At 39.0% G+C, this 15275-nt stretch overlaps 3 gene segments (V, D, J or C); all 3 read left to right on the top strand.

Annotated features, from left to right (window-relative positions):
* Positions 1–558, top strand: LOC101627286. The segment is given in 2 exon segments: positions 1–49; positions 245–558. Coding segments are annotated over 2 exon segments (363 nt in total).
* Positions 559–8573: 8015 nt separating this feature from the next.
* LOC101627073 lies at positions 8574–9158 on the top strand. The segment is given in 2 exon segments: positions 8574–8622; positions 8818–9158. Coding segments are annotated over 2 exon segments (390 nt in total).
* Positions 9159–11203: 2045 nt separating this feature from the next.
* Positions 11204–15275, top strand: part of LOC101626833 — a 5462-nt gene continuing 1390 nt past the window's right edge. Inside the window, 2 exon segments of the V gene segment in view lie at positions 11204–11252; positions 11456–11647. Of these exon segments, the coding sequence occupies positions 11204–11252; positions 11456–11647 (241 nt within the window).

The following is a 15275-nucleotide window of genomic DNA, read 5'->3' as shown; positions in this document are numbered from 1 at the left end:
ATGCCGCCCTCCAGCCTGCTGTGGGCACTGGTGGCCTTGGCCTGCTCTGGTAGGTCTGGGGCCAGGCGGGGGTGGGGAGGGTGGAAGGACAGCAGGGGGCACAGGATGCTTGATATGATGAGGAGGGAAGGAGGACTGGGGAGAGCAGGCAGATGATGGTTTCAATGTGGTTAATTATTAACAATTAAGAATTAACTTACTCAAAAATGAACTGCATCAGGTCTGTTTTCTGATTCCCCCACAGGATCCAGTGTGGCCCAGAAAGTTATTCAAGACCAGCCAGTTATAGCCAAGCAAGAGGGAGAAGGAGTCACCCTGAAGTGTCGCTATGAAACAAGACAGAGCTTATATGTTATTTTGTGGTACAAGCAGCTTCCCGATGGAAAGATGGATTTCATTGTTTATCAGCTTTCTTCTTCCAAAAATGCAACACGGGATCACTATTCTATAAACTTCCAGAAAGCAGGCAAATCCATCTCCCTCACCATTGCATCCTTAAACCTGGAAGATTCAGGAAAATATCTCTGTGCTCTCAGTGAGGCACTGTGTATGAAATGATAAGAAAAGCTGAACAAAAACTCCAAAGCTGAATAAAGTGATAATCCTGCTCAGGAGCCAAGCTGAAGTCACACCTGCATGTCCAAGACAGACGGTGGTGGTGACTGTGGCTGTTTCTACTGTGGTCTGGACCCGGGAATGGGTGGGCACACTTCTGAGTAAAATTTCCTTTTATGTTGTTAGGAAACAAGTGTCCAGAGTCTTAAAGTCAATCATATAGAGCATGTACATATTTACCTATGAAAAAAATTGCTCCATAGTAATTTCAAGTAACAGCTACTCCTATATGTTTTCACTTCACAGGCTAGGTCCAATTATTTGGAATCTCCATGAAAATAATTTTTCTGAGTCCTTACTTCTCAGGTCTTGTGTTAGTTAAGATATAATTAGAGAAGCAGAAACACCATGAGTGATATAAAATAAGAGATTAATTACAAGGTTAGATCTCATGTAGTTGCTCTAAAAAATAGAGGAATATATACAAAGCTGTTGTGTTGGCATTGGCTATACAACCGGAATCTATAAATCAGTTAGAGTAACATTAGGGAAGGAATGTGGGATGGAATGCAGCAATGATAAACGAACATATTTGTCCTCGTAGGACAAATCAGAACCTAAGTCAAGCTACAACTGTCGGTTCTCACCACCTCGATCTCATGGGGAAGTTTTCTTCAGAAGAAGTGGGTATCCCTTGCACCCTGCTACACGCAGACCTAGCCCAAGGAGAGAGAAGCTGAGAGAGGAGACCTGGGGGCTTGCAGAAGACAAAACCTGGCTGCTGCGTCACAGCTGCCCTCAGCTCTGGCACTAATCCCTGTGCAGACAACCCCAACCTGAAACAGTACAAGAAAGCAAATTCTGGGAAATGTATTTTCAGAAAGTCATATTCAGACAATATGAAGTTACCACGGTGTCCTGCCAAAGCCAAGCTCTTCCTGTCCTCAAAAAAGGTGAAGTTCATTTACTCATATTTGAGCAAGAACTTAGCTCTTCTTGCTGAGTCAGTTTCTCCTATTCACATTCTGTATTTTACCAATGTGTTCAAATATGTGAGGAACGAATGTGATTAAAGCACATCTCCTGCTTCTGCATCCAAATGGGAAAGAGGTGTAAAAATGCTTAACATACAAACAACTATATTAATTCAATATAAAAAAGAATTTTGTAACTATTTCTGTATGTGGCCACGTGATTTTAGCTGATAAGTATAACTCCCTCATCCATCACCTATTCCATAATCCTTTGTTGATAGTAAGCACCTCCACTCCCTGCTACCCTTCACATTATTTTCAACAAGCTCCTTATTCAGGAGCTATGCTCCATGGATGCTATCAAGGTGGGAAAGGAATTTTGCAAGTCACCCTGTAATTTTCATGGAAACAGTGTTCACTAATTTCCACAACTGCAGACCACTTCCACCTCCCTTCCCTCTAGTAGCCACAGTTCTGCAGTCAGATTTTTATGGGTTAGTTTAGTAGTTCTTTTGTGGTTATTTGTTTTGTATATATTCCATATAAAAATGTAATCATTCAGTATTGATTTTTCTCCTTCTGACTAACTGACTTTCAGGTAATCCCTACAAATTCCATCCATGTTGTTGCAAATGGCAGAGTTCATCTTTTAAACAGCCGAGTAGTATTCCATTTTGTATATGCCACATGTTCTTTTTTTTTTTTTTTTAAAGACTTGTTTATTTATGCATACAGAACTGGGGTACAGACCAGAGGTGCAGGGGCAGTGAGAGGATTCACCGGAGACAGAGAGGGGAGCAGAACAGGCTGACTGATGAAGTGCACGGCTGAGGGAGCAGCAGGCGGGTCAGGAGAGATCTGCTGCACCATGTGGGTCACCTCCGGGGTGGGGATCGAACTCATGCTGAAGTGGCTTTAGCTTCTTAGTGCTGTGTTTCAACCCGCTGCACCACCAGGGATGGCCACCACATGTTCTTAATCTACTCCTATGTTGAAGGGCATTGAGGTAGCTCCCATGACTTTCCTATTATAAATAGCGATGCTGTGAGCATAGGAGTACATATATGCCTTCGAATTTGTGATTTTGTATTCTCTGGGTATATACATAGGAGTAGAATTGCTGGGTCGTAAGGTAAGTCTATTTTTAATATTTTGAAAAATCTCCATACAATTTTCCACAGTTGCAAGACCACTCTACATTACCGCAACAGCCCAAGAGGTTCCATTTTCTTCCTATCATTGCCATTTGTTGTTTGTGATTTCTTTTTTTATATCATCCTTTCTCATTATAATGAAGTGAAATCTTATTGTGGTTTTGATTTGCATTTCCCTAGTAATAAGATATGACAGCTGTTTTTTTTTTTTTTACAAAGGTGCAAAAGCAATTCAATAGAAAAGAGAGAATCTTACCCACAAGTGGTGTTAGAACAATGAATATTCGTTGAATTAAATGTCACCAAAAATTGAGGAAAATCTTAAAATGGATAATAAATCTAATTGTAACATGTGAAACTTAAACTCTTAAATGAAAAAACAAAAGATGAATTTTCATTATCTAGGCTTCAACAAAGAAATTTTCCACCTGACCACAAAGCAAAATTAATAAAAATAAATACACATTTTATCAAAAGTAAGCATGCTAATTAGGTTTGTGGAAAATATTGCAAGAGAATGAAAATGACCAACCACAGGTTGAGAAGAAACATCTACAAATATATTTCTATGAAAGGATTGAATGCAAAGTATAAAGAATGCCTAAATTACACAGGAAGAGAACAAATAGTCTAATTAAAAATAAACAAAGACTTCCATTGAGGCTTCATCAGGAAAGGTATGTGGTAGATAAAAAAGCATATTAATTAACAAGCAGAAGAACAGTGTGCTACAGCATTAGCCATTTGAGAAAAGCAAACTAAAGCCACCCTGCGGACACCTCCACATCTCTTAGTCTGGATGCTAGTGGATGGAACATTCCTACATTGCTGGGGGGTGACTGGTATAGTCACTTTGTAAAACAGTTTGTCAGATCACAAAAAGTTAAATATTCACTTCCCATACAACCTAGCAATCAGCTCCTGGTTACTTATGCTACAAAAATGAGAAAGTCATGTTCACACAAAAACCTGTGTATAAGTGTTCATGGCAGCTATATCTACATTGCTCACTGGACAACTCCAATGTTTCTTTTCTTTTCTTTTCTTTTCTTTTTTTTTAAGATTTATTTATTTGTGCATACAGAACTGGAGTACAGGCCAGAAGCTCAGGGGCAGCGAGAGGCTTCACCAGAGACAGAGTGGGGAGCAGAACAGGCAGATCGAGGAAGTACACTGCTGAGGGGAGCAGCTGTCGGGTCAGGAGAGGTCTGCCGCGCCATGTGGTCACCTCCGGGGGCGGGAATCGAACTCATGCGGAAGTGGCTTTAGTTTCTCAGTTTTGTGCTTTAACACGCTGTGCCACCAGGGAGGGCTCACCAATGTTTCTTTATTGGATAAATATATGTCGGGGACCGAGACCAGGACCTTGCCTCCTATGCACAAAACAACACTTGATTGGAACTTAGGGTAAACATCCCGGTTGAGAATGCAGCACACCCGAATCCCTTCCCTCACTCTCTTTTCCTTCCCGCTCAGCAAGTTTTGGCGCCAAGAGACAAAGAGATGACGATGGATCCCTCCCCTCAAACCCATTGGCCTTTAAGACATTAGACCACCAAACCACCCCCCGCCAGTACCTTCTGTGCCGCCCTCAGGTACAGACTGTTGTAAGAATAAATCACACTCGCACGTGTCTCCGTTCTTTGGTCTTCTTCCTCGAGCTGTCCCTGGGGCTCTACCCCCTTGCCTTGCTGGTCAAGGCCCCCCACAAATATATACCCTAGAACATCCATGCAACACACTACTACTTAGTCATGAAAAGGAATAGACTTGATATTTGCAACAACTTGGATGAATATGACAATTGGAATGAAAATCTCCTGTACAGTAGTAGTGATAGAGTAACAGAAGAACAATTCTTTATCTGCATGTTTTCTCTACAACCAAATTAAAAATAATGTATATAGAAAGATGGATTTGTTTCCCATACAACTAAGAAAAAATAAGATATTAATGTAAGATAAAGAACTCTTAGAAATAAATATGAAGGACATCCCAAGGAAATAGAATAAGTATATAGAAGGGAATTCAAAACAGAAACAGGATGATTTATCAACATTAGTAACATTAACTTCTAAAGCAATCACAGGAGATTAAATGAAAAGAAAAATATTTCATTTCTACCAAATCAACAAAATTTAAATTTAATACCATTATCTGTTAATAAGAAAATTGGGGATGAGGACTATTACAGTTTTTCAGTTGCAGGAAAGCAACTATATAGAGAATAATTCATTCAACTACTTAGAAGAAAAATTAAAACTAAACTGACAGTGTGTGTGTATAGCATATTCAAATTACTGATATCAACATAAAAAATTCAAACTTTTGAACAAGGAGGTATTTATAAAGATATCGATATGATACATCATGGTTTAAATATAAGTAAAAGCAACCAATAATGAAATGGTTAAATAGCAGAATACTTATATGGTGGAAAAATAATATGGCTATTACAAGCAAAAAAGTATTTCTTTAGTTTTTGTTTTAGATGAGTCTAAAAATAAAATGTGGACACAAAAAAGTAAAATATTTCATTTTTACATACTGGAACTATTTATGAACAATATCAAAATACAAGCATGTTGTTTTGTGATATATTCCCATGAGCTAAAATTTTAAAAGACATTAATGGAATCTTTTCAATGTGGCTTCTACTTTAGAACAAAAGGAACAAGATTTGCTCTTTCACCTCTGTCTATATTGGGAGGTATAGAGGAGAACAGAGAAAGAGATGAGGGAGAGATATCTGCAGAAAACATAGAAAAATTAAATATTTTTTTATTCTCAATTTGGGGGTATAAAAGTGCCTGCTAGAAAATTTCTTCACTTTTCCACAATTCATGTAATGATTATTTTTAAACATTTTAAAAATGGTTCATAACAACCAGGTGTTTTTTTTTTTTTTTTTTTTTTAGCTCAGCCAGTAAATGTAGACTGGAACCCTTAGTACCCCTAACTTTCATAGGTACATACATCACAGGTCACATAAGTGCCAATACAATTTTCATTTGAAAAATTTTATTGTTTTTTTAAGTTGAAGGATGTTCAATGAAATGACATAAAAAAATCAGAGATTTCCTCCTCTAGTTCATAAAATGCACTTTTCAATATGTGTACATACACATGCACACATGTCAAAGAAAAAAAAAATGAAGTCAGTTGTTTAGCAATATGACCACAAGATGTCACTATGTATTAGAACCAACTAGTAAGCAAATTCAGTAAAGTTGGCACCATACTAAAATGATATACAAAAATGAGTTGCACTCCCAGATATATTAATGAAAGAAAATAGAAAGAAATATTAAGAAAACACTCCTATTTACAACTGCATCAAAAGAATGAAATACCTAGAAGTATATGAAACTAAGGAGGTAACACACCTGAAAACTGTGACATTTGATGAGGGACTTGAAGACACAGAATAAAAACACAAAAGTTCTTCTGTATTCATAAGACACAGATTAAAAACAAAGAAGTTATTCTGTACTCATGGATTAGAAAGATTAATATTGTTAAAATATTCATCAATATAATCTACAGATCCAATTAAATCCCTATCAAAATTTCAAAGGCATTTTTTTCACAGACAGAAGAAACTATTCTAAAATTTGGATATATAAAAATATTACTTCACAGTCAAAGCATTTGTGAATAAAGAGCAAGTTTTAGGCATCCCACTTTCTGATATTAAACTATATTACAAACCTATAAGAATCAAAACAATATATTTTCATAAAAAAAGACAGGTCACTGGAATAGAGATTTAAGAAATAAATCCACATATACAAGGTCAATTAATTTATGTCATAAGAATATACAATGGGGATCTAGTCTCTTTAAAAAAATGATGAACTTCCACATACAAAGGAAATGAACTAGATTTTTATTTTACTTAATACACAAAGATCAAGTTGGAATGGATTAAGAACTTATAGTTAAGACTGAATTTATAAAACTCATAAAGAAAACATAGTGGGTTAGTTCTTTTAATGCTGGTCTGGCAGTAATATTTTTGGATAACACTAAAAGGAAGGCAACAAAATCAAAATTAAACAGTGGACTAAGTCAAATTTTAAAATTCTGTACAACAAAGGAAGCCATCAACAAAATGAAATGACAAACATAATTGGAATCATTTATCTAGTAAGAAGATAATATTTAAAACATATAAGTGACTTAGTAGACAAAATTATAAATCAATTAAAAAAGGACAATGAGTAGAACAGACACTTTTCTAGAGAAAATAGACAAAGGCTAAAAGATACAAGAAAAAGTACTCAACATCACTAACCATCATCAGGGTAATGCACATCAAACTACAATGGACTATCATCTTTATCCAAAGGAACTCTACTATCAAAAACTCAGAAATGACAGTTATTGGTGAGGGTATGCAGAAATGGAAATCATTGTGCTTAGTGTTGGGAATATAATACTGCAGTGATTATGAAGACAATATGGTGGTATCTCAATAAAATTAATATAAAACTGCCATTGATAAAACAATTACGTTGTAGGTATATAACAGAAGAAACCAAATTGTTATCTCCAAAAGAATTCTGCACCCCTGCCATTGAAGCTTTATTTATCGTGTTTCAGACATGGAAACAGCCTAAGTGTAGATGAATGGTCGAGTGGGTAAACAAGATGGGACACACTCCCTCTTCCCCTCACAGACAAACAGAATATTATTCAGCCATGGAAAGGAAATGCAGCCATTTGTAACAACATGAATGGACCTAGCAGGCATTCGATAAGTAAATAGAAATGAAAGATAATTGCTGTAGGCTCTCACATATATGCAGACCAAAAATTAAGAAGATCATTAAGCTCATAGACACAAAGAACAAATTTGCTTTGCTAGAGATGAGGGGTGTGAACATAGCTGAAAAAAGATGAGGGTAGTCAAAAGGTAAAAGCTTCCAGTTACAAATCCTGGTGGTGTATGTATATTATAGTACCTTAGGAGAATTTAAAAATCATGTATATGTAAGAAATTTGGAATAGGGTATGTCTTTGATCTCAGTGGTTTTCTTCAGGGTGAAATATACGCATTAAACTAGAATGATGTTCATATTAGACTGCAAGGTCAGCATAAGAGAATAGCTATTGTCAAGGACATAAATGTAATCTACTTGTATATTCAGTAGTACTGAGTATACAGACTTTTATGCTTCTCAGAGAATAGTAATTAAAACTCAGTGTCAGATTACAAACAGTAATGTGTAAATCCTGTTACAATTTCATGAACCCATAAACAACTAAATGGCTTTTGAAAGACAGAAGGACAAATCTTCGATCATCTGATTTTTGAATTTGAAGCAGTCTCATTTATTGTAAAAGTTAAGCAGAGCCTTAGAAACCAGTAAAGAAGAAGAAAGAGCTACACTAATTGTTCTGAGTAAGATAGCCTTGGTTGGGAAAGCCACAGGTGTGTGCATTTTTTAAAAAACTACATTAGATTCTGACGGAGAAAATGGTTGCAAGGTAAATGAATGACCACTAAGAAGATATTAATAGGGCCATATCCATATTGCATTACATTTTCAATATTAGGCCACTGAAAATTATCAATATTGTTAACTAATTTAGTCTTCATTTTTCCTTCAGCTCAAACCTGTAATACTTACTGCTTTTTTAATACCCCCTTTCACCTATTGTCTAACTCATTACTGGGAAAGACAAGTAGAAAAGTCAAAGTTTGGTATAAGCCAGACTCTTATCTTTTGCATAACCATGCTGGCAATGCAACATGAGAAACCCCATTTCCTGTGTGGAGAACAGCACCCCCCCCCAGGAACTACATAAGCACCCCTCCATCCTCCCAGAGACACCGGTCTCCCCGCTATAGGCACAACTGCCACCGTGTCAGGCACACACGCCCATGGCGCCCTCCAGCCTGCTGTGGGCACTGGTGGCCTTCACCTGCTCTGGTAGGTCTGGGGCCAGGCGGGGGTGGGGAGGGTGGAGGGACAGCACCGGGCACAGGGTGGTTGGCATGGATGAGGGTGGGAAACTGGGGAGAGCAGGCAGGTGATGATTTCAATGTGCTTTATCTTTGTACAAATGGTCTAATTTTATAATGTTTTATTCTCTGTGTCAGCTCAGTTTTCTGATTTTCTCTATAGGATCCAGTGTAGCCCAGAAAGTTATTCAAGATCAACCAACTACAACCAGACAAGAAGGGTCAGCAGTCACCCTGAAGTGTCGCTATGAAACAAGTTGGAATAACTACTACTTGTATTGGTACAAGCAGCTTCCTGATGGAAAGATGAGTTACATTATTCATCAGTCTTCTTCTGAAGACAATGCAGTAAAGGGTCGCTATTTTATCATCTTCCAGAAAGCAGACAAATCCATCTCCCTCACCATTTCGCCCTTACAACTAGATGATTCAGCAACGTATCTCTGTGCTCTCTGGGAAGGCACAGTGTTTGAGGCAATAGTAAAAGCTGAACAAAAACCCTGAGCTCAATGAAAGTGAGAGCCCAGGAGCCAAGCGAAAGTCACATCTGCACATCCCAGACAGGTGATGACAGTGACTGTGGCTTCTTCTTCCTTGGTCTGCACCAGGGGATTGAATTCTGAGAAAAACTTCCTACATAATTTGGAAACAGGTGTTAGAGCAACTTTCTTCTAATATATCCTCAGGCATGAATTTTGACATGCATCAATCATATAGAACACGTCATAGTTGCCCAATGTTGAAAAGACTTGGGCCATAAGCATTTCAAGTGTCATCTGCACTTGGAGATGTTCACATCACAAACTGGGTCTGGTCATCTGAAATCATCATGAAAACCATTCCCTGAGTCCTGATCTCTTGGGCTTTGTGTCAGCTAAGGTATAACTAGACAGGCAAACCATTTTGAATAGTGTAGAGTTAGAGATGAAGCACAAAGATTAGACCTGTTGGAATGCTATTCTCAAAAACTCAGCAGTTACACTTGTTGGTGAGGATATGCAGAAATGACAACCATTGTGCTTGGTGTTGGGGGTATATTAGCACAGCTACTATGGAAACAATGTGTAATTCTCAGCCTCAAAATTAAATATAAAACTGCCATGTGATTCATCAATTATACTCTAGGTATATACCTGAAGGAAACAAAAGTATTATTTCAAACAAAACTATTATATTCAAAAAGACTTTTGCAACTCCATGTCACTGAAGCTTTATTTACCCTGCGTTAGAGATATGGAAATAGCCTAAGTGTCTATTAATGGACAAGTGACAAGTGAGATAGGATATACACTCATACACAGCACACCCTGACACACACAAACAATTATATTATTCAGCCATAAAAGGAAATCCTGCCATTTGTGATAACATGATTGGACCTTGAAGGCATTGAGTTCAATAAAACAAGTAAGACAAGGAAGACAAACACTGTATGTTCTCACCTATATGGAATCATATTCATGGACAGAGAGAAAAGAAATGTGTTTGCTAGAGGTGGGCAGGGGGTCTTTGAATATAGGTAAAAAGGGTGAGGGTAATCAAAAGGTAAAAACTTCCAGTTATAAATTCTGGGGACATAATGTATAACACAGTGACTCAGGAGAACTTTAAAATTATACAGCACACACACTTTTAAATTTCATATATAGATAATATATATCTACAGTATATATCTATATTTATCTATCTATCTATCTATCTATATATCTCTACAGTAGCTTTCTTCAGGGTGCAATATACAGTGTTAAAATAGAATCCTACCCATGTTAGATTACATGGTCAGCATAAGAGAACAACTATTATTGACGATATAAATGCAATCTGCTTGTGTAAGCAACACCACGGATTTCAGACTCTTGTCAGAGTCTAATAAGTAAAACTCAGTATCAGATTTCAACATACAATGTGTTATTCCTTTTATAACTTTATAAACAAATAACTTGGAAAGTAGGAAGACTGGCCTTTTATCATTTGATTTTTAATTCAAAGCAGCATTTTTTATTGTGAGACCTAAGAGATTTAGCACCAAGTAAGGAAGAAAAGTACTGATTGTTTCAAGTATTAATAGCATAGCCTTTACTGAGAAAGTCACACTCCATGATTAAAAAAAAATTAATTTGACTCTGGATGGAGAAAATAATTGCAAGGTAAATGAATAACTATTAAGTACATACAAAGAGGGGGAAAGCCATGATGCCTTCCATTCCCATAATTTTCAATATTGTCAATTGAATCGATCTTAATTTCTCCTTCAGTTCACCGGTTCACACCTAGTATGTAATATGTCATATGTAATATGAATTGATATTTTCATGCTACTTTTCACCTCCCCTCGCTCAATTACCAGGAAAAGAAAAACAGAAAAGTCGAAGATTGGAGTAAATCAGACTCATCTCTCATCTGTACATTACCAGGTGGGCAATGCACATGAGAAACCCCATTTCCTGTGTGGGGAACAGCACCCCCCCCCCCCGCCCAGGAACTACTAAGCACCCGTTCAGGCTCTCAGACACCGAGCAACCAGCCACCGTGTCAGGCACACATGCCCCATGGCGCCCTCCAGCCTGCTGTGGGCACTGGTGGCCTTCACCTGCTCTGGTAGGCCCGGGGCCAGGCAGGGGTGGGGAGGGTGGAAGAAAAGCACTGGGCACAGGGTGCTTGGCATGGATGGGGGCGATGAGGATTGGGGAGAGCAGGCAGGTGATGATATCAATGTGGTTAATCATTAACAATTAAGAATTAGTTCAGTCTTATCATACTTAGTTCATCACATCAACATTGACTTCTGATTTTCCTCACAGGATCCAGTGCGGCCCAGAATGTGACTCAAGTCCAGCCAGATATATCAGCACGAGAGGAGTCAAGAGTCACTTTCTTTTGTCAGTATGAAGCACGTTGGACTTACTACTATCTTTACTGGTACGTACAGTTTCCTGATGGAAAAATGACTTTCCTTGTTCGTCAGGATTCTTCTGACGACAATGCAGAAAAGGGTCGCTATTTTACCAACTTTCAGAGAACAAACAAATCCATCTCCCTCACTATTTCACCCTTACAACTGGAAGATTCAGCAGTGTATCTCTGTGCTCTCCGGGAAACCACTGTGTTTGAAATAATAGAAAAAGCAGAGCAAAAACACTGAGCTCAAGAGAGGAAGAGCCCTGCCCTGGAACCAAACTGACATCATATTGCACATCCCAGACAGGTGGTGGCAGCGATGGTGCTTGCTTCTTGTGTGGTCTGTATCAGGGCTTTGAATTCTATGTAAAACCTCCATCTATGTCATGTGGAAATAGGTGTCCAGAGTAACTTTCCTTTAGCATATCTTCAGCCATGAATTTGGATGTAAAATAAGTTATTCATAACATGTCATGGTCATGGTTGCCTTATGTTGAAAAACTTGACCCATAATCTTTTCAAGTTTCATCTGCACTTGGAGATGTTCACATTACAAACTGGATCTGGTCATCTGGAATCATCATGAAAATAATTTCCTGAGCCCTGTTCTCTTGCTTTGAGTCATTTAAGATATAATCAGAGGACACCATGAGTGATGTAGAATAAGAGATGAAACCCAAATGCTAGACCTCACGCAATGGAAGGAACTGGTGAAGCATCTAAACTAAAATGCAGTGCATGTATTGTCTTGGATCCAAATTCACTATGAATCAGAGTAACACTGATGAAAGATTGGATAGCATCAAAAGCCTAGACAAATTTACCTGTAAATATATACTAGAACTCATGAGGACAGTTGGAACCCAGAAAGTCAAGCACAGTTATCTGCTCTCATCCTCTCAATCTCCTGAGGTGGGACACCATTAGGGGCAGCTGGGATCACTTGCCTCCTGCTACATGCAGAATGGCCCAAGACAGAGAGAACCTGACAGAGGAGACCTGGTGGGGGCGGGGCTGTGATCGGCAGTGAGATGAGCAGGGGCCGCAGCTGTGAGCTGCCACCTGCCTGGCGCAGGTTCCAGCCTGCAGAAGACAAAACCTCGCTGCTGGGTCACAGCTGTCTTCCAGGTCTTGCACAAGACACTTTGTGGCCAGCCCTAACCCAACTTAGTACTAGAAAGCAAATTCTGGGAGGTCTGGGGCCAGGTAGGGGTGGGGAGGAGGGAAGACAGCACTGGGTACATGGTGTTTGGCAAGGATGAGGGAAGGAGGACTGGGGAGAGCAGGCAGGTGATGATTTCAATGTGTTTTATCTTTGGACACAAAATTCATCTAACTATAATATTAGTTACTGAGTCAGCTGTGTTTTCTAGTTTTTCCCTCAGGCTCCAGTGTGGCCCAGAAAGTTACTCAAGATCAGGCAAGTGTATTCACAAGAGAGGGGTCAGCTGTCACTCTGAGGTGTCAGTATAAGACAAGCCTTTATTGGTACAAGCGGCTTCCTGATGGCAAGATCACTTTCCTTATTTATTAGGATTCCTCTGCCATCAATGCAGAACAAGTTCACTATTCTATAAACTTCCAGATAGCAGGAAAATCCATCTCTGTCACAATTAAACCCTTACAACTGGATGACTCAGCCAGGTATTCCTGTGCTCTTCTGGACCCTACTGTGTTTGGGGTGATAGTAAAAGCTGAACAAAAACCCAGACCTCAAGAGACGGAGAACCCTGCCAGGAACCTAGCTGAAATCACCCCTGCACACCGAGGCAGGAGACAACAGAGACTGTCATTACTTTTTTTGTGGCCTGGACTGGGGGTAACTTCTTAGTGAAATGTCCTTCTTTTATTTGCAAACAAGTGTCCAGAGTAACTTTCTCCTAATATATTCTCAGTCTAGACTTTTTCACTTACAGTCAGCAATACAGAATATGCCTATAGATGATAACGTTGAAAACCTTGCCCCATACTGATTTCAAATGGCAGCTGCACTAAAGATGCTCACACCACAAGCTGGTTCCAGTTACCTGGACCATCATCAGCATTTCCATAGCTCTTAGACTTTGTATTGAGTAAGATATAGTCAGAGAAGAGAGCCAGTATGAGTGATGTAGAATAAAAGATTAACTACTAGGATTTGACCATATGCCATCTCTGGAACAGGAAGAGGAATCTATGCAAAGCTGTTGTGTTTGCATGGCTACAGAATTTGAAGTTGCTATAAATCAGATGCTTTTACATTGTTTTAAAAGGTTTATTTCTGCTTACAGAGCTGCTGTATAGGCCAGAGGTGCAGTAGGTGAGAGGATTCACTTGAGACAGTGAGGAACAGAACAGGCAGAACTACTGAAATACACTGCTGAGGGGAGCAGCAGGTGGGTCACAAGAGGTCTTCCAGCCATGTGGATTAGCTCCCTGGCTGGGATCAAACTTGTGCTGCAGTGGCTTCTGAGGGCTTCCTAGTGCGGTGCTTTAACCCGTTGCGCCACCAGAGAGAGCCCTGCTTTAACCATTTTAAAAGAAATTTGGATGTGGACAAACTGAGCTGTTTTTGAGTCAGACAGCAACTTGTCTCTCACTTCCTCAAATATGGGTTAGGTTCCTGCAGAAGGGGATTTCACCTGCATCCAGCTACATGTAGACCTGGCCCAGACAGAGGAGAGGAGACCTGGTGGGGTCAGGCTGTGGTCAGCACTAAGCTGAGGGGCAGACCAAGGGCAGCACAGGTGAGTCACCACCTGCCTGGTGCCGGCTCCGGCCAGCGGAAAACAAAACCTGGCTGCTGTGTCACAGCTGCCCTCAGCTCTTGTGCTAAACCCTGTGCAGAAAACCCCAACCTGCAACACTACAAGAAAGCAAATTCTTGCAACTATATTCCCAGAAAGTTAAGTGGAGATGATCGAAGTGATCTCAGCACTCTGCCAAAAACCAGCAACCTTGTCCTCAAAAAGTATGGCGCTTATTTCTTCATCTTTTGGCAAAGTTCTCAGCTCCTCTTGCTCAGTCAAACTCTCCCCATTGACATCTGTAGCTTAACACTGTGTTGATTTATGATTAAGGGAAATAATTTACAAATATGATTAATTTTAATTAGCAAATCTTAAGATACTGCTTATAGACAGACGAGAAAAGGGAGGAAAAATTATAATATACATATAAATGTATATTTATGTAAAAAAAAGCTTCCTAACTATTTTTGGATATAGTCATGTGATTTATCTGGTATTTATAATTCCCTCTTCTGTAACCCATAGTATAATCCAATGCCCACAGAAGGATCTCCACTCATGGCTTTACCTGATTTTTATAGAAAATAAGCTCCTTATTCAAGAGCAACGCTACATGGAATGCTATAAAACAGAATAAGGAATTCTGCATGTCCATCTCTGTGGTTTTGGAAAAATATTGCAGGCACTAAAGGCAAATCCATATTCAAGTGTGTATTTTAGTGGGGGTTATTTTTTTAGTACCCAAAGAAAACTAATACACCGTGTTTTAGGAAACTATCAAGAATGATACCTGCCTTTTTGTCAGAAATAATAGCTTCCTTGGGAAATAATTTCTAAAGTGATGTGTTATAGGAAATAAAATTTCGAACTAGTTTCCCAAGAACATGAAAGTTCCCAAGACTTTTCATTAAAAGTCCCTGCTAAGGGGCCCTCCCTAGTGGCACATGGGTTAAAGCACAGCACTAAGAAGGTAAAGCCACTTCCTCATGAGTTC

The sequence above is a fragment of the Condylura cristata genome, unplaced genomic scaffold (assembly GCF_000260355.1).
Source record: "Condylura cristata isolate star-nosed mole 26May11 unplaced genomic scaffold, ConCri1.0 scaffold00045, whole genome shotgun sequence".
Lineage (NCBI taxonomy): Eukaryota > Metazoa > Chordata > Mammalia > Eulipotyphla > Talpidae > Condylura > Condylura cristata.
This window is presented reverse-complemented; position numbering and strand designations above follow the sequence as displayed.